At 34.6% G+C, this 23,173-nt stretch overlaps 4 protein-coding genes across 4 annotated transcripts; 3 read left to right on the plus strand and 1 right to left on the minus strand.

Moving 5' to 3' along the window:
• Positions 1–4,332, plus strand: LOC133690379 (uncharacterized). The gene is made up of 7 exons (XM_062110657.1): positions 1–1,707; positions 2,004–2,094; positions 2,185–2,342; positions 2,703–2,754; positions 2,946–3,025; positions 3,139–3,232; positions 3,346–4,332. Exons 1-7 carry the CDS (start codon positions 124–126, stop codon positions 4,104–4,106), a joined length of 2,820 nt encoding a protein of 939 aa, XP_061966641.1. The 5' UTR covers positions 1–123; the 3' UTR covers positions 4,107–4,332.
• Positions 4,333–8,421: 4,089 nt separating this feature from the next.
• Positions 8,422–11,523, plus strand: LOC133688602 (uncharacterized). Its single transcript, XM_062108142.1, has 5 exons — positions 8,422–9,086; positions 9,168–9,225; positions 9,317–9,434; positions 9,529–9,646; positions 11,227–11,523. Exons 1-5 carry the CDS (start codon positions 8,610–8,612, stop codon positions 11,284–11,286), a joined length of 831 nt encoding a protein of 276 aa, XP_061964126.1. The 5' UTR covers positions 8,422–8,609; the 3' UTR covers positions 11,287–11,523.
• Positions 11,524–12,084: 561 nt separating this feature from the next.
• On the plus strand, positions 12,085–14,235 carry LOC133688603 (uncharacterized). The gene is made up of 4 exons (XM_062108143.1): positions 12,085–12,257; positions 12,477–12,592; positions 12,685–12,834; positions 13,638–14,235. Exons 2-4 carry the CDS (start codon positions 12,575–12,577, stop codon positions 14,109–14,111), a joined length of 642 nt encoding a protein of 213 aa, XP_061964127.1. The 5' UTR covers positions 12,085–12,257; positions 12,477–12,574; the 3' UTR covers positions 14,112–14,235.
• A 1,004-nt stretch (positions 14,236–15,239) lies between these two features.
• On the minus strand, positions 15,240–18,357 carry LOC133688526 (iron-sulfur assembly protein IscA-like 2, mitochondrial). Its single transcript, XM_062108024.1, has 4 exons — positions 17,999–18,357; positions 16,931–17,061; positions 16,669–16,777; positions 15,240–15,489 (listed from the first exon to the last, which is right to left on the minus strand). Exons 1-4 carry the CDS (start codon positions 18,152–18,154, stop codon positions 15,424–15,426), a joined length of 462 nt encoding a protein of 153 aa, XP_061964008.1. The 5' UTR covers positions 18,155–18,357; the 3' UTR covers positions 15,240–15,423.
• Between the last annotated feature and the right edge of the window lie 4,816 nt (positions 18,358–23,173).

Genomic DNA, 23,173 nt, shown 5'->3' on the forward strand with positions numbered 1-23,173 from the left:
CCCCACTCCACTCCGCCTCCTGTTCGTTCAATCCTCCCTCCCTGCAGCTCCTTCTTTGCTCCCCCCTTTTTTTTTCTTGGGAAACCCCACAGAAGTTGGTGTCCAATATATTAATGTGCCAAAATGGAGCGAAAGAGAACGCTTACCATGAACTGGGATGCCCTGGGCGATCATGATCATGATGACGATGACCGTTTCTTTGAAACCTACGACCGCCTCTCCTCTGTTGTTCCTATCGACTTGAATTCTTCTGGTTCCGATGAAGACGATGACTTTGATGACACTCGTATGTCATTTGCCTCCGCCATTTCTTCCCTCTCCACTTCTGAATTCCGGAACTATGCAGCTGCCGCTGCTACCTTGTCCCCCAAGTACTCTGCTTCCGTGTCCCCAGATTATGATATCTGGATGGCAGCCCCTGGATCCATTACAGAACGTCGGAAGCGTCTCCTTCAAGGAATGGGTTTGAATAGCAATAAAGAGCTTCTTAAAATGGCAAGTAAAGGCTTGATGCGTGATGTTACCAATAAAAATATTGTTGTCATCGACGGTGATAATTCTACTATTGATCATGATCACATTGGAGACTCCAAACAGGATGCTTCCCCCTCACTACCGCTACCGGCCGTTCTACTTGTGCGTTCAAGGTCTGACGGTGATATAGAATCATTTTCTGTTGACAGGAAAAGAAAAGAAGAATTACTTGGGTTGATCTCAAAGCAACGACTTACAAGAACGTCGTCAATGATAATTGTGTCTCATGGTCGAATATTTCCATCTCAGGATTCAAACAGACTCTCACCCAAGGATGCACGAAAAGAACGCCCAGTTGCCCACAGCAGTGCACTAACTTCAATAATATCAAATAGCCGGTTTGGGGCGTTTTTCTTGATAAAGAATTTGGATACTGGAAAAGAATTTATTGTTAACGAGTATGATCAAGATGGGATGTGGAATAGGCTCAGTGATCTACAAACAGGAAAGCAATTGACGATGGAGGAATTCGAAAAGTGCGTTGGCCATTCACCGGTTGTCAAGGAGCTGATGCGGAGAGAAAATGTTTCTAGATTGAACGTTACTGATGAGGGAAATGATCGCAAAATTAGTGCTAATTCATACCTTTCTAAGAGTTTGAGAATGAGCAAAAGAAGGGGGGCGGCTCTTTTGAAAAACATAAAAGGGGTGGCTTATTCTATGTCTATGAGCGGATCGTCAAGAATTCAGGATCCAAAACAGGAGCCAAAATTGAGCAAAAACTCTGCCTCATCTGGATGGATAAAGGTTAGGCAGACAGGGAAATCGTACAAGGAGCTAAGTGCTTTGCATCTGTGTCAAGAGATTCAGGCTCACCAAGGATCAATTTGGACTATTAGGTTCAGTTCAGATGCTCGATTTCTTGCAAGTGGGGGTGAAGATAGGATTATTCATATTTGGGAAGTGCAAGAATGTGAAGTTATGTCATTGCATGATGGAAATCTTACCCCACTTCATCCATCATTATGTAGCTCAACTCCAAGCCTAGGAGAGGTTACACCAATGTCATCGGAGAGGAAGAAAAAGTGGAAGGCTTCCTCTAGCAGGAAAGGCAATCCAATTCCGGAGTACGTCCATGTGCCAGAAACTGTGTTTTCTCTATCCGAGAAACCAGTCTGCTCTTTCACAGGTCATCTTGATGATGTCTTGGACTTGTCCTGGTCCAGATCTCAGGTTAGAATCATAACATTCTCTGTTAGTAGTTTATAGAAGCACACATTTTTTTCTAGAATCTAGAGAAAACAGAAGAATGAGATGATTGCTCTGGCTTTTCAATTTTAGTATAAATTCAAACCTATTTCAAGTCTGATGATGTGAAGATCAACCTACATAAAGGTTATTCCTATTTTCGAAATTCGACTACTTTAAAATAATGAAGTAACCCTTGCCATACTAATTAGGAAATATTGTTTCCTCACATCCCATAAACATGTTATACTTAACCTGTAGGCAATTTTATGGATTTACAGCTGCTGCTGTCATCCTCAATGGACAAAACTGTTAGGTTATGGGACATGGAAACGAAGAGCTGTCTAAAGTTGTTTGCACATAATGATTATGGTATGATGTACACACTTGCTCTTTTGGACCTTACTGCATGCGTTTTGTTTTCTACCACAATGATTAAGGTGTGTGGGTTTGGCTTGCTAGTGACTTGCATCCAGTTCAATCCAATGGATGAGAGATATTTCATAAGTGGCTCCCTTGATGCAAAAGTTCGAATCTGGAGCATACCTGATCGACAACTGGTGGACTGGACAGATCTTCATGAAATGGTCACTGCTGTTTGCTACACTCCTGATGGCCAGGTCTAGCTATGCTCCCTTTTGGCTTTTGCATCACTAGATTTTCTATGGAAGCACTTTATCCAGAGTTTGTATATTCCCGTCATTGTTGGCTTCAGAGGCAGAATTGAGCTTGCAAACTAACACTGTAAAGGGAAGCCGGCTCAGTGCTGAAATAAGTTTTCAGTTTTTTCCACACTGAAGTTCTGTTCTTCTATACCAAAATCACAAATCCTCTATTAAGTTCACTCAGCTAATTAGCGACTTCTCATCACATATACTGTGTTGTTTAATTGATAAGTTCATGAGCATACAAGCATAGATAAATGTGACTTGATTTTGTTCTTGACGATTCGGTACTTCCTATGTCCTCTGTAATTCCAGGGTGCCTTGGTCGGTTCACATAAAGGAAGTTGTCGGATGTATAACGCGGAGGGTATGTATTGCTGTGATACATTATTTTTTTAAAACAGACATGTATTGTATCCAGGATAATAATTTAATACCTGCAGTTGTTCCTGTACCATGATTGAATTCGAAATCACAACCATGGAATTACCATTTCTACCAATTTATTCTTCTGTTTATGGTTTCTGAACAATTTAAGTACATTGATTTGGTGAACAGATTGCAAGTTGAGCCAAATGGAATGTGTGGATGTTCAGAACAAGAAGCGGTCTCAAGCAAAGAAAATAACTGGTTTCCAGGTAACCCATCAGTACCTTGTTGTTATATCAAAGAAAATCATATTTCCTTTGTGCAGTTCATTTACATTTCTGTGTACATTACATGCAAAATGATTAAGTTCGTACCTTGGTAGTTTTCCCCAGGGAATCCATCTGAAGTGCTCGTTACCTCTGCTGATTCCCGTGTACGAATTTTGGATGGTTCAGAAGTTGTTCATAAATTCAGAGGTATGGCCCAAGGCATTAAAAGCATGTGCTTTTCTTTCTAATCTAGCGAATAACAACTTGTTTCTGTCTACTAAATCAGGCATATTCCAATGTAAATGTTTGCTTGTTTACAGGTTTTAGAAATATCAACAGCCAAATTTCAGCTTCATTTAGTTCAGATGGAAAATACGTGGTAAGTGCCAGTGAAGATTCCCATGTATACATTTGGAAGCGAGAAGAGCCTCGGCCTCGAGGAGGTACTGGAAAAGGCAAGAGTGTGATCAATACTCGATCTCATGAAAGCTTCCAGTGCAGAGATGTGTCAGTAGCCATCCCATGGAATGGTACAGTAAAGGGTGATCCCCCACCATTGCAGTTGCATTCTAAAAGGCAATCAAAACGATCTTCCGCCCCCTCACAACCACCATCGGCCAGCACTTCTCCCACTAAAGAAGATGCAGCTGTAAACAGTAAGAGACATTTCCCACCTTCAGCCAACGAGTCGCCCACTAGAGAAGAGAACTCTCCAGTTAAGAACAGCAAGAGACAACTGCCACCTCTTCCAAGGAAAAACAGCATAGATACATCTCATACTCCTCCTGACGAATACATGTCTCTAATTTCTCATTCGGATTCTGGACTTGGAGAGTTATTTGCTTCAAGCTCTTCTTCAATAAGATACGGTGATTCACCTTCTATTTCTGCTGCTCCTACTCCATCTTCCTCTTGGTCTTCCTCTTGGTTATGGCTCGATGGAGGTAGCCATGGGAACCAAACTGTCCAAGCAACGGCATGGGGCTTGGTGATTGTGACAGCTACATTAGGAGGCGAAATCAGGACTTATCAAAATTTTGGGTTGCCTCGAAAGATTGGCCGCCAAGCGCACCTATTTTGAAGCATGCATGACATATGCTATTTTTGTATTGTTAGTGAAAATAGAATCATAATTTTGGTTTTAAAGCTTATGCTTCAAGCATGATCTGTGCCGGCAGAAATGTTATAGCAGAGCAGAGTTAAAACAATGAAAGACCTCTTATTGTAAATGCCGAACTCGATCATATCAATCAAAGTGGTTGGTATCAATTAGTTTTATCTTTTTTATCCATCTGATTCATAATGAACTTGAAATGTTTCAAACATTTCTTTTATCTTTTACCAGCTGTTCTGTTGTGGGTTTCAGCAAAGGAAAAAAACAGGGCATCATTCGTAACAGAACTTGTTGAACAACTTGGAGGTCAAAGATTAAAGCATGAGAGCAAATTAACAAACCTTTTAAAGGCGTGGCTATTTCACGGTAGCAACGCATGGTGAAATACCTTTCGCTCTTCACAAATAAAATTTTAAAACTAATTATTGGTTGTGACTCTATAATTCCATTGTTCAATGTCAAATTCAAAGTGGGATATTATGTCTTTTCAATTTTATATTGCACAGTAAAATAATTATTATATTCCTAAATTCAAAATTTCTTAAGGCTAACATACATGGGTGTTTTCAAATTTTTTAATTTTGTAATCACATTAAAATAATCTAAACACCTTTTAAAGTGGATTTTTTTTTTAACTTACTCCCGAGATAATTTTGTATTTTCATTCAGATTTTTTTTTCTTATTATTAAGTTAATAGGAGCAAGTTTTGTAATTTTATAAATATTATTAAAAAAAAAACACGCATCAACACATGAGTGGTGGCCGCACTGTTTAGGCGACACAAGTGGAGTCGCCTAGCAGCCAAATATCAACTTTAAGGGTAGTGTTCAAATCTTCTTGTATAGTGACTGAAACTCTTGTTTGGCGCTAATAGCCCTTTCTTCTTCTTTTTTTCTTCTTTTCACTCTTCTTCTCAATTTTCACGCATGACCCTATAAATCCTCAAAGAAAGCCTTCAAATTGTTTTTTCCTTTAAATTTGGTCCTTTTTTTATTGTTATTTGTTTTATTTGAAGTAGTTTATAAAATTAAAATTTATTTTTAATTTTATCCTCCTTCAATTTTTTTATATTTTAGATTTGGTCTCATTCTTTTGATTGATATTTGTTTTGTTAGAATTAATTTTATGATTAAACTTTTTTTTCGATTTCATCCTCTATTTTTATTTTTATCAAATTTAATCCTCATTCTTTCGACTGTTATTTTTTTTTCTTTTTTACTTTAGAGAATTTATTATTTATTTTTTTCTGGTTTCATCATTTAACATTAAGTTAGTAAGAAATTTAGCTTTCTATTTGAGTTCGGATCTAGAATTTCATGAGTTACGGGTTTAGAAGATTTGTCTATATTTGCTTGATTTTTTTTGTAAGCTCATGTTTTTTTAGTTATATCCTTCAACAGTTATTTAATTTTTTTATTTACTTTCTATATAATTTTTCACTAATTTAAAAAATGACCCTTTTTAATGGACACCTTCTTTTATTATGTATTTATTTAAATAATTTTTTAATCTATATTTAAATTAATATCCATTCTCTTTGATTTTTTTTATTTTGTTTATTTAGCATTTTTTAGATAGCAGTTGTTTTTTTATATATTTTATATATATGAAATTTATTTTTTAAAAAAACAAAAAATATGTTTTTGGATAATAATTATAATATTTTTGGATTCATTATGTCTTTGAGTTTTTTTTCCATCCTTTTTTTTGTTTTTTTTGTTTATAAAAAATTCATGATTTAAGGACCTAATTAAAGGTTAATTTAGCTAAAACTATTAAGGAATGGAAAAGATTGAAAGAGAAAGGACTAAAGTGAAAAACACGGAGGAGATAGGTGTAAAGCCCACGGGCTTGGGTTTTTCTAAGCCCAGACACACTAGGCCACCAAAGACAAGCCCACATGTGTGAGTCTTTTTTGGGTCCACTTTTTTTTTTTCAAATTCTATTTATGTTTATTAAAAGACTGAGTTGTCCCTTATTCAAATGAATTATAACTAAAAAAAACCAAGATGAAAATAAAATAAAAAGCTCTTAGATGTTAGTTTTTTTAGCCTTTAAGAGCTATGTAATCATTTCACTGTGCAATTAAAACATTAAAAGATCAAAAAACACCTTGACCTTAACTTTATTTTTTTTTGTTTTTAAAGATATTTAAGTCATTTTATTGTGCATCTAAAATGTTAAAGGATCGATTTGTCCCTAATTAATATGGTAATGACAAATGGATCTTATAAAAAACTCATTTTGCCCTGAATAACTAGTTAAATGATCTTGTTTGAAAAGGATAAAAAAATCATTTTATTGTTTCAATTCAATAACATGTGTCTAGATGTATAATAAAACACGGAGATTTTTTAGTGTTTTTTTGTAATTAAAATTATTCAAAGTTTTTATTTTTTCTAATTATTTTATTTAGAAAAATAAACTTCACATTCTATTGATTGATGTTAACTCAACCTAATAAAAACATTTATGTACATAAAAATAAGTAAAAGGCTTGATTTTTTAATGATCATAATTTTAACTAGTGAATGATCTATGGTCTTTCTAAAAAATAGTTCATCCTTTAAAAAAAAACAAAAGAAAGCCAGTTAGGCCTTTTAGATCTATGCACTGCCTAGACTTATTAGTTTGGTCTAGGCGTGTGAGCCCATCATTGCAAACCCAAGTATGCTTAATTTATTTGTTTAGCAATCCTTGGTTTTTTTCTCTTAGAATAAAATTATTTTTAAATCAATTTATTAAAATGACATTAAAAAATAATCCAATAATATCATAGCTTTCAAGAACATTTTTTATAGTAATATTCTTTATAAATAATTATATAATAACCTTATATGCAATTTTTTTAAAACCTCCTCATTAATATCCAATAAGAATACAATATCTATTTTGTTATTATATATATATATATATATATATATATAATTATTCTTAGATTTATTCATAAAAGTGTGTAAAAGTATCGATTCATGCCTTTTTATTTTTTTTATTAAAACTTATTTTCATGGTCAGAATAAGTTTTTATTTGAAAAAAAACACTTCTAATAAATTTTTTTTCAAAATATAAAAAGAAATACATGAATAAGAAAATGATGTTTTTTTTATTAAAAATATTATTTTGTTTCTCTCTGATTCAAGTCATTAGAATTTTAATGAATATGTTTTAAATGCCATTAGTTTTTCTTCAATAAACCATACTGCAAATAAAAAAAAATTATCATTGTCAGAACAAAAAAAATTACATAAATGAAAGAAGAAAATTTGAATAAAACTTTTTCCCCTCTAGAATTTTAATGATTGCTATTTTTTTATAAATATCTATTTTAATTTTTATATAATAAAATAAAAATAATTTTGAATAGTGTTCCGCATCACAAGGTTAAATATTTACATCTATCTTTTCTATATTACAAGGAATACCACATTTCTGCTTTAGTCTTGAACCAATATTTATATCTCTTTTTATGGTTTATCAACTCATATATTTTTTGATTTATTTTATTAAGTCCACACGTTATCACTTCCATTCTCAATTAAAAAAATTCATGATATTAAAAAAATATTAATAACACCGATTTACACTTGCATCTTTTATGTTACAGGTTCATTTACATACAAGTCACAACATAGTATGGGTAGACAATAAAACTAGTTGGGAGTGTTAAAAAAAAACTGACCCATATGTAATATTTACATTATCTAATCCGACTTAACCTATCAAAATCAGATAATTTGGATATTACAAATGCTAATAGGTCAAAAAAACCTAAGAAATAGATACTACAAGTTAGGTGGCGAGTCAAAATTTCTGAAACCTGGTCAACTTGACCTAACCCGTAAAATATATATTCCTTTAATGTTTATATTTGATAGTTTGTAGTCAGAATTTTTATTTTTATTTTATTTAGAAATATTTTGACTTTAAAGTTTTTATTAGTGAGCTTTATATTTTATTTATTCAATTCAATAAAAAAAAATAATTTGTCTATTTGTTAAAAAGAAGGAGATGTAATTATAATTTATGGATGATGGCGGCATGATATATGCAATCCATGTTGTAGGTTTATTTTTAAATACAAACCCATTAAAATTAGTATTATAAACTCAACTCATGAATATATGTAATATTTATAAAATTTTTTTACCTCAATCTAATATCTTTACTCCATTCAGGTGCAAAAAATAAAATAAAATAAAATAAAATAAGCTGAGTTTATAATTTTTTAAATATATATAAGTATAGTCACAGACTTTACCTAAAAAAAATAATGTAAAAAATAAAAACAAAAACCATCCATTTTGAATTCAATTAAAAAAGGAATCTCCCTCCCTCCCAGCTTCCTTCTTTCTTTCCTTCCCACACCACAGCCTCCAAATCCATAGTCATAGTTAGATCGACTCAACTAAAACCCATGATATGAATCCGTTCCTCTATTAGCCTCCTGAAAAACCCTGAACCAATCCAAATGTCCTCCGCTTCACCTGTTTCTTACTCATTCGACGACAAAGACCTCGACGACGACGCATTGTGGGCCGTAATCGATTCGGCGGAGGCTTCTCACTCTTCCTCCAAGTCTCGCAAATACCCCAAATTTCAATCTCCATCACCACCACCACCACCTCCTCCTCCTCGCAGATCCCATTTTAATAATAACTCCCCCTATTCCGATCCCTATCGTCGCGCTCCCAAAATCGCCAGATCCTGCGCGTCCTCCTCCGAGGTCAGCGAAGGTACCAGCAGCCATCTCGCTGTGGTTAGGACTCCGATTCTCAAAACTTCGTCGTATTACTCTCCTGAGTCATATTTGTCACCGCACATCGCATCCGAAGTTTCTCCCGTGGCCTTGGAGATGGAGGAGAAGGATGCTATGACGAGGCATTGCCTGGATGGAAGGTTTCCAACCGTTTCTCTTTTTAAAGACTATCAGAACGCAGCTATGGCGGTAATTGTTTTCCTTTTCTTTTGCTTTCAATGTGTTTGTGTTTTTGCTTCATAATTGATATCAAATTTCTTAGGTATACAGATTTTGGAGAAATCTGATATCACCATGATTTCTGGGAATCCGTTCATCAAGAAGTCAGGTAAAGGATTCAATCTCCTGCTCTGTCTCTGCGCTGAATACTTTATGATAGAATGAAAGACTAACACTGGGTCAAACAATATGTTGTGTAGGTTGGAGGAAGATATCATTTTACTTCAATCTCTCTTATGAAATCAAAGACAGGACCATTGAATTTGACGACAACCGAAATGTTCAGCGTGCAGAATTTGTGGTTCGGGCCTATATGCAGTATGTTTTTGTGCTTCCTTGAACAATCGCATATAAATTGAGAGTATAGCCATAACCTTCTTCTTCTTGTGGTTTTTATTTCTCTCATTACTAGGGGTGGTAGGTTCTCTGATGGATGGGGTTCATGTGATCGGCGTGAGAAGAGATTCTTAAAACCAAATCATGATATTCCAAGTACAGCGGAAACCAGAGCAAAAAATAAAGCCTGTCAGGTATGGCTCACTCCCTACTGCTTCTTTCATGAAGTACTTGCTCCCCTTGCTAAATTCTACTTGTGAAATGTAGTTAATAAGCTTTGATGAAGTTAATCTTTTCCCAAATTCCAAAATCAAGTGCTGAATCAAGCTTGGATAAAAGCTTGAACCAGCCCTGCTCATTTACAGCCTTATCACATAGGTTTCCATGATGTCTTTAATTTTTATTCTCCTTTTATTTGATTTTGGGAGTTTGGTTAAATATTAAATTATTAACAAGAAACCAGTAGGCTACAGAAAGTCTTAAACTCTGTTGAGGTCAAATTTCATTTAGCTGAACTCATAATCAGAGCACAGAAGTTTTGTGAACATCATAAACTTCCAAGTAAAGAGTGGAAAACCTTTTGCATGCTAAAATCATATTAACTTTAGCCCAATTGAAGAATGGTTCTGTAAATTTTTAAGCAACGGTTTCAAGTTTGTCGAAAATTAATTTCATGCATCATAAACTTTCCAGTTTCTAACCTTGAGTTCTGAATCCATATAAGTAGATATAACATTGTTTCATGTTCTCTGTTATAATTCTTTTCCCACTCCCAATTTGCTGTTCTGTCCAGTAAAAACATGATTTTGTAAACTAGCAAAAACCTGCATGCAACCATGAATTTGTCAGAGTGACAACCTTATTGATTAAATGATGGGATGACAGTAAATTACATAACAAAACATAGCCTGGCTTAGAAGTGCTAATATGTGTTGTATCCTTTCTGGCTTTGTAATGCTTTTTAATTATTCGTTGCTTTTTTGAATTCATCATAGTTTACATAAGAGTGCTAGTCTTTTTTGTTCTTGCATCTGCCTTTCAGTTTGGTCTAGTCTTGTCCCATTACTTAAAGCTCTATGTTGTTCCATCCCTTGCACTAATTGACAATCAGAAGCACGGTGCTTCAATGACCCTAACATGTCTTACTTTCTTTACCCATTTAAGTTTCACAGCATCCATATTCAACAGGGATGATTTTTTTGGAGTGTTATAAGAGCTGATAGACCTGCTTTTCAACAGGGATGATTGAGCATGAAATAAAATAACATTACAGAAACTCACAAGACTGCAAAACCGTTTCATTGTTTGGCAATAACCTGCCGACATCCATGTCCTTTGCTGTTTCTTAACTATGAGAAAAGACGAAAAACACATTACAACAAAAGTTCACTCCGATTTAGTCCCAAACCGAAGCTCTTATCCCTTGTAAATCCTCTCACACCCAGGAAGAAAAATCACGCTCACTGTCTCTTAAAGGATACCATTTATATTAACCTTATGAAAGGGGAATAACAGCAGAAACAATGAGAAAGAAGACGTGCCTTTCAATGATGCTATGAATACAGCACAATTCAACAGCCCTTGCACTTGTTCATTTGGATCCATGTTTGTGTCTTTCAAAGCCGGTCTATATGAAATCGATTTTTCATGCATAGTTTCCTTAAGGAATGGCCACATATAACATCCAAACATTGCCAGTAAATTGTTTGTTTCTATAACATGTATTGCCAATCTTTTATTTTGAAAGTGCAAACATATGTTTACAAATTTGCAGGACCTTCTTGGAATCGGAGAATATCGTCCTGGTGCGAACAAGTTTCACCAGAAAGTATAGTCATGCATTGTACCCCTCGGTATAATCATAGAATTGGCCAACAATTGTAAACCTTGTCAGACTTTGAAAAGATTTAGGGAGCCGGAGAATCAAGAGGAATTTCACGCTTAAAATTGCTTCAATGTACCAAGGAGCCCTTGTAATATTTGAAGTCATTTCACATGATCTTTTTTCAAGGATTGAGAAGTTTATGGTTTAGTTATATGTGGGTGAATAAGAACTTATCTGTTACATCCCTGCTCCCTTGCATCACTCTAAATTTCTCTCTGACATATAGAGCGAACAATCCTATTGCTCCTCTAAACATGGTTGTAACGGTGGATTTAGGAAATTTTATGCTTGAGCAGCAGCCTTTTTCAGCAACAATTTATTATTCATCATCGAGGAGCGGATAACTAGATGCTGGTGGAGTTGCACTGAGTTACAACAGGATCAACGAGCCTGGGGACCAGAAAAAGGAAAAGGTATTTCCTAAAAAGGATGGAAATGTAACGTTACTTTTCTATTTTCTAGTCCTTTAAAATGGCATCAACCTCCTATGTATTGGAATATTAGGTTATGTGTTAGGACCAAGGAGAACGTGCCTTTTGTAAGAAATGGCTTCCTTGGACCATCACGAATCGGAAAAAAAAATATATCCTCAGCGAACAAAAGTTGCACACTTGATGGTGAACTGGCACAACATTACCGAGGCAATAAAATAATATGGTAAACAGGAAAAAGAGAAAGGAATACAGATAAGGAAAATAAGGAATACAGATAAAATAATTTGGTCACACAGTGCTTGCCAAGTGGTGCCAAGGAGCAAGGAGAGGTACGAGTAGTTTGGCAGCCCCCCTCTGCCGCTCCTGTTGCATGTACCCTCCCCTCGTTATCTTCCGTACAAAATTATTTCAATTCGTCCCTTTTTCCACTATCTTTTCTGTCGGCAGTGTCTACTCAATCAGAGATCTAGATGCAGCTGAGAAACGGTAACTAATCTCTTTTCCTTGCCCTCCCTCCCTCCCTCCAATGCTTGCTTGTGTAAGTGTGTGTGTTTTTTAATTTTCATTAAACGAGGGGGGCGATGCTTTAGTTAGAGTTATGCAGGCAGCATGTGGGAGAGGCACATTTCTTTTCTTTGGTTTTTCATTAAAGAATTCTTAGCTACACATGACATGACCTGACATATTTCTTTCGAGTTATTTAAGGAAAAACAGAGTAAGTGTAGTAGTAACTAGCACGTCAATCGGCAGAGTACACTACTCCCAGTTGCAGGCATTAACAACAGCAGAACAAACTCCTGGTCATGGAGGCTCAACAACAGGTAAACTGAATGCCCTTTTGTGTGCCTGTCTGTCAGCCTGTGTGCGCGATATCCATTTCCAAATCTGTAAACAAACTCAAAACATTTTGCAGGAAGATGGGTGGCCACTCGGCCTAAGACCGCTGAATGCAAGAGTTGGGTTGGTGAGAAATCGAGATTTCAATGGTTCAATTTCTTTTAGCACTTTGCTCACTGCTTCTAACAGCTCCTTCACTGACTCCTCTACAGATCTTGATACTGAGGTGAGATCATGTTAACTACCATTCCTGCTATTATTTTCCATGGATGAAGTCCATTCTATTAAATCTCCTAAATGTTGTAACTTTACACACAACATTACTTTCTTTTACCTGCTTGCGCTGCATTTCTAACTTCTCTTATTTTCTGGGTTCATATCATACTTGATAGTTAAGATACAATAGAAAGAAAAGGTTGAGACCACTTTTTACTGTTTCCACCTCGTCCATTATGATGGCGTTTGACTGTTTTTGGCCAATTTCTCCTGTAAAGGGTTAGATTTGAACACCCACACCCACACCCACATATTTCCCTATACATTTATGCTACCTCTTAAACTCATTTTGTGCAATTCAATCATCAATCAAGCGACACTGTATTGAACGCTTGGTAGGGAGGATGATCATTGGTGTCCATTGTTAAGTAATTTGTCATGTACAAAGTAATTTATTTAGTTGCTTGCAATGGGGTCGCAAAGCAAAAGCCTAACAGTAACAATTGATAATAACTGTCACCAGAAAGGTTTTTGAGACATGTTTACCTTGCACATTATATTTCTTGTCTTTCCATAACTATATATTCGTATCTCTCAGTTTAGCTCCAACGTTAATCTAGTTTTATTCTGTAAGGAAAAATGTTGTTGAGTGAAGGTCTTCTTAAGTTTTTATATTTGTATTAGTGCCTTGTGAAAGATAATCAATACGCAGCAGCTGATTTTAGATGCATAACAAGCTATGATATTTAAACTTACTTTCGTGAACAAAATTACAGACAATAACTGACCTAGGAGAATTTTGTTCCTTTCCAGTCCACTGGATCTTTCTTCCATGACAAGAGCTTAACACTAGGGAGTCTCATTGGAGTTTCTAGCATTCTAGAGCTCTCTAGAAGATCAACTAGGGGAAGGACCACTGAAACCTTACGAGAGCAGAAGAATTACAAATCAAAACCATGGATGTTCTCAATATGCTCGAGGCTAAGCTCTGATGTCGTCAACACAAACAACAATGCTCCTTCTCTTGGCCACTTTCTTGAAGTAGAGAGGAGAGCTGCTGCCAACATTCACAGAAGGAATATGATATATGGACCTAGAGATTTCTCCCCAATTCTGTCTAACTCCGGTGTAAATTCTCAATTTTTGGGTGATCAGATTGCCCCGCAATCAAGTGCTTCATTGGGAGTAGATGGAGGGAGAAGATCCAACACAGAATTGTTACAACATGGTACTGGGTATGGAGCTTCATTAGTACTGTCATGTTTGTGTGGACAACTCATTGAATGATGACTTCTTGTAAAACATTTTACATGTTCTTATGTCCCTGGGTTCTGAATAATCCAACTGCAAGTGTGGGAAGTGAAACACTACGGTCTTTGTATAACAAAATCCAACCAAACTGGTTGATTCATGGTGTTTAGTTCTGATGCTGATTTTAGCACTGCCATTTACATTCACACCTCAGTTTTAATACTGGATGAACAACAACAGAGAGCCGTTATCAATTACCTGGATTGCTAATACATTCACATAGGAGTCAACTGAAACAAACTTTGCATCAAAGCTCTCATCCAAAGTTCTGCTCATCAAGGATTGGAACAAGGAGAGGTTCAATTTTAGCTATTTTGCTTCCCACAGTACTGCCCCCCTTAACGTCTGAGCTGGTCTTGTAGAAATTTTGTCTGGAGCAACAGGCATCAGGGCATCACCATACGTCCCGTTACAGTCACGAATGCCATTGTCAACTCACTCCATTATAATCTATTTATGGCGCATCCGAGTAAACTCTTGAAGGACCAAAACACTCCTCTGGCTGAGGTGAAATTCTTGCTTTAAGGTTGTCATAATTTGCGTACTCATTGTCTTAAAAACCATGGCATTCACGATCATTTTAGTCGACGCAATTTTCAGCTGCTCCAAATTTTCACATCCCCAATCATCCCCACGCTCTTTATCCAATTGCAGAAGTCAAGGCTTTCGTCGCCAGAATATGCAACTCAAGCTGCCATATTCTCAAAGCCCAACCACAATCTCAAAGCAGCAGTGCTATGGTTTCTTGCTTTCTAATACAGATTCTACAGGCTTATCGAAAAACACACATATTTTACACATTTTGTTGGGACTAGTGGAGCGCCTCTTCTAAATGGCATCCGCTGAAAAATAAAACTGAAAATGATAATAGAGTTCCATGTTTCACTTGATGTGTAAAGGATTATAAGACAACAATCAAAACGAACAACAACCAATTCAGATGAAATGCAAGCACATATAACATTAACATAATCTCATCTATGGCAATTTTGAATTAAAATGAAGGCAAAAAGCAAAAAAGAAACCTAACAACTCCCACATCTTGAAAAGTTACTGCAGTTGTGATCATTAAATGAAGCGTGTCCAATTAACGAGAGGAGATGGTTAGATAAGTTCTATCACAGTATAGCATAAAAGCTCTCATTACATTGTTATTATACAGGGAATCGGGACTACAGCTTGATTCAAATAATAGCTGTTGAAAAAAAAATCACATCAACAATATGTTCACAGAACAATGATGATTTCTAGGTCTTGTCGAAAAGTTACACGGAATGGCTTCTAGGTATTACTGTTTCACCATGAAAGAACTTTTACAACTGCACCCGCCCACTGCACTTGGATTGGCGGCCACCTACATATGAAAACAGAATTTAGTTCCTGCTACGCAAGAGTATTAAAGATGAATTGGAATGAAAAATCCAGCATGAGCATCCAAGTTAGGCACCACGAGTCATCTTCTGTAGTTTAGCTATTACTTGTGTATAATCAACACACACACACACACATTCTGACAAAGCCAGTCAAAGATATGGACCTCGTATTAGGTAAATTATAATTCACATATCATCTTATAATCTGTACAAACTGGCTCTAGTTTGTTCAAGCTCATCTCCTCAGTAACTTATATATCTTTCAAGGGAGTGCTCGATGCAGCTATGCTAGAAGGCCAGAACAGTTTAATTCATATAATTTTTTAAATGACACATAATCAGCTAAATCTAGAAACACAAGTACATTATTCATACAATTCACATATCACTCAATAGGTGACAGACTACAATTTTTCTGCCAGACCACACTCTTGACAAAGCTAAACCATATCACATGGTGCGCCTCGCTACTTGCGCAAAACAAAATAATGAGCTCGACCACATAACACAACCAACCATGTTATTGCTCCACTTTGATAACATCCCTCCTTTAGATCCTTATTCTTTTATTATCAATCATGTTAACTAACAAATCCAAGTGACTGTACAGATGCAGGCACAAATCTCTCTTACAGCACAGCCACTATGGATGCATTGCTTGGCTGTCATTTGGCAAGTATTACCTACCTTAGGCCTAGAAAAGGATGCAGACAGTTAAATTAAGTTTAAGGAACACCCTAACCGCAAGATTGCATGGATAATGTTATCATTATATAAGGTTGTGTAGTATTTAAATTGTTTATATGAAGCTCATAAGTATCTTCCACACTAAGAACTTCAGCAAACAGATGTCCTTGGAGCTTTTGTATCAATGGTAGAAGACAATTATCAATTTTCCAGTGTGCGTGGTGATCTCAACACCCTCCCCCACCACTTGTCTGCAACCTTGATGAAAAAAGAGAGAGTATAATCTAGCCCAAATCAAATAGAAAAGGCATGGAAAAGTATTTCATAGCTTGCTGAATGACATCTTAAAAATTTACTGATCCATTTTCCATCAAGATCAAAAGCCCCTGGTTTCTTAACTTCGATACAATTTACAAATACACACCCCCACATATATAAAAATTTATCAGCAACATACAAGATGAATTACTTACTATAAAAGCAGCACGGATTAGCTCCTCAACATAGTCAACAGTGGCCCCTTTCAGAAAATCATATGAAATGTTATCAACCACCAATCTGACTCCTTCTGTCTCAAAAACTCTGCAACAATACAGTTAAATGATAAACACATAAGAAAACTAAAAATAGTGAATGCATTAGTCATTTGATGGTTCTCCAAATTAGAAAGCAAAATCTGGAAAGCAACAGTGTTTGCAAAATTAATTAAAATAAAAAATAGAATGACATCAAAACCTGTCATCTGGATTGGTTTTATCATCCAAGTCAAAAACATACTGGAAACCAGAACATCCACCAGTTTCCACACCCAAACGAAGCATTTTGTCTTTAGCTGATCCTTCACTGGTTTGCAGTTCTTTCAGTCTCTGCAAACCAGACCTTAATTTTATGGAAAAGCTAGAATAAATTGCAAAAGAAACAGGCTGATATGTGTTTGTATAAAATAAGTTATATGTGTGACATAAATAAAAACAGCTTTATTGAAGAGATTTAAAAATCCAACTGATACCAAACAAGGATATGGGAATGGCAGTTTTATATATATATATATATATATATATATATTGAATAAGATTAAAAAACCAAGCTGTAGGACACACCAATAGGATTGATCAAAGATACAGAAGAGGTTCAGGGGAGGAAAAAAATCGATACAGCACAGAACTAGAATTAGGAAAACTAATAGGAGGCCCTAAGAGGTCAGCATGGAATTAATCACATTAGTAGTATCACCCTTGCTCTGAATTACAGCATACAAAAGAAGAAAAAAGGGAAATGACAGCAGCAAAAACATTCAATAAAACAGTAAGAAAAGGAGTAAACCTCTGCAGGCAGATACAGATCCAACAAAGCATTGATATAGGAAAGAAGATGCCATAATATTGAGAAATGCAGGAGCAGCAGAATAAGCTAAGAAGCAGAACCTAGCATCAAAGACTAGTAATAAAGTGGCAGCGCAATCATGAGGATGAACACTTAGATTCACTCTAGATCATGCATGATATAGCGACCCCTAAAAAAGGACGGGGGGCGGGGGCAACCCAGACGAAATTCTTGTATAATAGACTTTCAATGGGATTATATTATGTGAAAATAGCATTTGACGTTCCAAAAATTTCAATCTTTTGCTAGCCGCCAATTCTTGGGTGTCTGTCATATGGGCATACTAATCTATATCTATCTATCTATCTATCTAACTCTTAAAAAAATAAAAAATTGAAGCAAAGTCCATTAACAATTAACAAGCCAAAAAGAAAAACAAACATATAAATCCACAAAAACACAATCAAATGAGCGTAGTACCCGGATGCAATTGTCGGTCAAGTGAATGGAATCATCAACAAGAGAAGAAGCTTCGCGAAGAGCAGAAGAGCTAAGAAGCCTGTGGTTCTGTCGAATCCAAGAAGTGAACAAGGGTGTTACCCGTTTAATCAACGATGATGATTTGGAAGACATCATGCCTTTTTTTTTCTTTAATTAATTTAATTAATGTTTTTTTTTTTTGGAGTGGGGTTGGATTTTAATCGAATTGGGAATATTGATGAACCGATTGTTCAGTTTCTGGTTATTATTTGGAAGAGGACAGGGGACGATGGAATTTGGATTTAATCAGGAGATTATGAAGGTGGAAGGCCTGCGTGTGGTGATTGCGTTGAGAGTGATTTTTTAAAGTGTTTATATTTTTAAATATATTAAAATAATTTTTTAATATTAGTAGCTTGAACAACCCTCAAAATCGGCATTTAAATATATTAAAATAGTTTTTTAATATTAGTAGCATGGAACAACCTCAAAATCGGCATGGTAGTCGCATGAATTAAGCAAGTAAAACATAATAAAAAAGGATTTTCTCAAATTTTACAGTGGTTTGCATATTTAGTCAATTCGAATCAATCCAGATAAACTCCTATACAACATTAATAAAAAATATATGTTCATTAAATAATATTAACATGGATGAAAATATAATAGATGCTTATAAAACTTTTATATATCTAGGGGTTACAGAAATGATTATTCTTGACTTTTTAATATTTCATGTTTAAGAGCCATATGAATAAACAAACAAAGTTTTGTGACCCAACATGAGGTCTATAATGATCAACAATCCCATATCCATTTGGATTTGGAACAATGCCAAGTCCAAAAGTGACGAGTCTGACAGTTTATCAAACCTATATATACCTGAGCTGCATAGATGATCTTAATGATGTTGGGTTTGGTAAATTATCAGACTCACATGTACTTGAGCTCAACACGTAGCTAAACCCAATAATATTGGGTTCGATAACTCACATAACCCATATACACATAGGCTCAGCACATAGTTAAACCCAATGATGTTGGGTCTGACAACTTGTCAAACACTCATGTACTTAGGCTCAACGCATAGCAGAATCCAAAGATGTTAGGTTTAGCAACTCATCAAAACCATATGTACTTGGGCTCAACATAATTATCAGATCCACATGTACTTGGGCTCGACACATAGCTGAATCTAAGGATGTTGGGTCTGGCAGCTTGTCAAACTCATATGTACTTGGGCTAAGCGCACAGTTAAAATCAAGAATGTTGGGTCTGACAACTTGTCAGACCCATGTGTACTTAGACTCAGCACATAACTGAACTAAAGAACATTGGGTCTGCCAACTCCTTATATCCATATACATTTGGGCTCAATATGTATTTTAACCCAAGGATGTTGGGTTTGACAACTTGCTACACCTATATGTATTTCGGCTCAACATGTAGCTAAACCCAATAATACTAGGTCTGACAACTCCCTAGACCTATATATACTTGAGCTCAACACGTAGCAGAACCCAAGGTTGTTGGGTCTTACACCTCGCTAGACCCATATGTAATTGGGCTCAGCATGTAGTTGAACCCAATAATATTGGGTCTGATAATTTGTCAAATCCACATGAACTTGAGCTCAACATGTAACTGAACCTAAGGATGTTGCGTTTAACATCTCACTAGAACTATATACAATTGAGCTTAGCACGTAGCCGAACTTAAGGATATTAGGTTTGGGAACTCGCTAGACCCATATGCATTTGGGCTCAACGCGTAGCCAAACCCAAAGATATTGGGTCTGCAACTCGCCACACTTATATGTACTTGGACTTAGCGTATAGCCGAACCTAAAGATGTTAGTTTTTGTAACTTGCGAAACCCATATATATTTGGGCTTAACACATAGTTAATCCTACAGATGTTGGGTCTGACAACTTGTCAAACCCACATGTACTTAGGCTTAATGCATAGTTGAACCCAATGATATTAGGTCTGAGAACTCGTCAGAACCACGTCTACTTGGGCTTAGCGTGTAGCTGAACCCTAAGATGTTGAGTCTGGAAAGCCAGACTTATATATTCTTAGGCTCAACATATAGATGAAACCAAGGATGTTGAGTTTAGCAACTTGCGAGACCTATATGTACTTGAGCTCAACATGTAGTTGAACTTAAGAATATTAAGTATGGAAACTCACCAGATCTATATACACTTAGGCTCAACGCGTAGCTGAACCCAATGATGTTAGGTCTGGCAACTCGCCAAACCCATATGTATTTGAGTTCAGTGGGTAGTCGAACTCAAGGATGTTGAGTTCAGCAACTCGCCAGACCCACATATACTTGGACTCAACAATTAGCTGGTCTCAAGAATATTGAGTTTGACAACTTGTTAGATACACTTGTTTTTGGGCTTAGTGCATAGTTGAACCCAAAGATGTGGGTTTGGAAGCAAGCCAGACCTAAGTTATATGAACTTAGTATTTCACCAAGTTTAGATATATTGGGTTAACACCCTGTCATTAGCCTTTTTAAACATGAACTTTAGTATATATAAAAAAATAAGTTGATGCATCATAATTAAAAAAAAAACATATCTTGTCAGTCAAATAATAATCATAACGATTAAAACTAGTATGGATATGTTGTTAATATGATGAAATAATAAAATAAAATAAAAAATCCATCAACATTTCTAACTTGTCAAATTACCAATGAAATTTTCATTGGTAATTTTAAAAGAAATTAAAACCCAAAAGTCCCCCCCTCCATTTTCTTTTCTTCTTTAATTAAAATCATACCAGCATTCTCTATCCTATTTCATCGATTCTAAAACCCCTCTGAACAAATCCAACCACCTAAATTGCCAACACCGACCAACCTCTGTCCAACAACATCAACTTCCTTCTATTGGTTCAATTTCTTGTCAAGCTTCATTCCACTAAGTAAGCAAATTCACCCATATTTATTGTAACTCATTTATATTTTAAGTTAATTTATTGAAACTTGTTTGTAGTATTTGTAGTTTGCTTTTGTATTTAAGCGTTTTACTTGTTTTATAATGATAATTTTTTATGTGTTAATGTATCATTTGTATTTTAGGATTTATTTGGGATTTGAGGGATATGAATTTAATTTGTCACTTGATGAAACTGAATGTGATTTTGTAACTTAGGTGTGTTAAAATTGAAGAAATGATGGGTGATTTAATGGGTATCGATCATTAAAAAAAATATTTTTATGGTTAAGTTGGAAATTTAAAGAAATTTGATTTTGTGTGAAACTGATAATAATTAAAAAAATATTAATTTAGGTTGAATAAGTTTGAATTAAAAAAATAATAGATAATTAGCTGGGTCCCAATTAATTTTAGTCAATTATGGGTTTTCTTGAAAATTTAAGGAAAATTAAATTAATGTGTAATTGATAACAACTGTGACTTTTACATAGAAAAGATTTTATTTCTTGGATATGTTGTTAGTGCAAAATGTATTGTGATGAATGAAAAAAAAGTTAGGATTATCCAATAATGGCGTACAACTAGCTCAATCATTAAGGTAAAAAGTTTTCATGGTTTGACAAGTTTTCATCAGAGATTTGTTAAGGATTTTAGTACTATAGCCACACATCTAATTAAGATAGGTCAGCTCCATTAATTACCTAGGAGCATTATGTCTAACCATGATGTTAAAGTTCTTGGCTGTTTTTGGAAGGTTTTGTGGGGGAAACAAGGAACAAAATTTTTATTTTTCACTACTTGTCATCCATAACAAATGATCAAACTGAAATAGTTAATAAAACTTTAACTACATTGATAAGAAATATCATTCAATTTTTTAAAAAAAATTAGAAAGATTGTTTGTCATTTATTAAATTTATTTATAATAGAAGTGTGTACTTTACTACTTATTATTCTTCTTTTAAAACTGTTTATGGTTTTAATCATTTGACTCCTTTAGATTTTTTTCCTTTACCTAGTGATGTAAAAGTTAGTTTTAATGGAAATAGAAAAATATAGATGATAAAGGCTCCATTAGAATGTGAGGCATCAGAAATATATATATGATAAAGGCTCCATTAGAATGTGAGGCATCAGAAATATATATATATATATATATATATATATATATATATATATATATATATAATAGTAATATGCATTTAGAGCTAATAAAAGGTGAAAAATGGTTATTTCTTAACCAAATGATTGAGTTTGGATTTATATAAGAAAAAAAAGATTTTCTCAACAAATGAGATTTAAGTTGATGCTAAAAAAAGATGGGTCATTTCAATTTGAGGAGCAGAGTTCAACTTAGGTGTTTTTTTTTATCTTGAAAGTTCTTAAAAAAGATATGAGCTGAGAAAGATTTTTTATTTTGGATTGATTTCAGGGGTTTGAAATGGTTTTTTGGGTTTTTTAAGGTCATTTATGGGGTTATTAAGGTTTTTATGGTGTTTTCTAGATGTTTTAGGTCAACAATGAGGTTTTTTGGGTAAAATAACCTTCAACCCTCATTTTCCAACCATTGTAGTGTCACATTTCTCAGCAAACGACATGTTGTCTAACTTTTTTTAAAAAAAATTTTTTGGAGTGGGTGACATGTTGTTTGCCTTTTCTGTCATAAAATAATTTAAAGGCCCAAGCATGGGGGGAGCTTATTAAATAGACATGGCGTGTTAGCCTAAAATTTTCTCTATTTTTTAATCAATTTTTTTTCATTTATGGCCTTTTATATGTTTTTTTTTCAAAATAATTTTTTAATTTAGATTTAAGTTAATACACATTCTCTCTTTTATTTAGCTTCTTTGAAACAAAGAATATTTTTTACTTATTTTGTACACATTTAGTTTTTGAAGAGATTATTTTAATTCATCTATAATTTCTTCTTTTTTTGTTTTGTATAAATAGAAAATATTTATTTTTGGATAATATTTCTAATATGCATAACCTTACATAATATTTTTTTTCCTTTAATTTTATTCAATCAATTTCAAGTGTGTCAATTTTTCTTATCATTTGATTAAATAAAAATTTAATTCTGGTAAACAAAGTCACTAAACACAACAAGATTAAATGTCTGTATTGCGAGGTCAAATATTTTGAGATATATATATATATATATATATATATATATATATATATATGACTTGCAATGAAAAAAATACTAGTCAAAATAGCT

Source organism: Populus nigra, chromosome 3, assembly GCF_951802175.1.
Source record: "Populus nigra chromosome 3, ddPopNigr1.1, whole genome shotgun sequence".
Classification (NCBI taxonomy): Eukaryota; Viridiplantae; Streptophyta; class Magnoliopsida; order Malpighiales; family Salicaceae; genus Populus; species Populus nigra.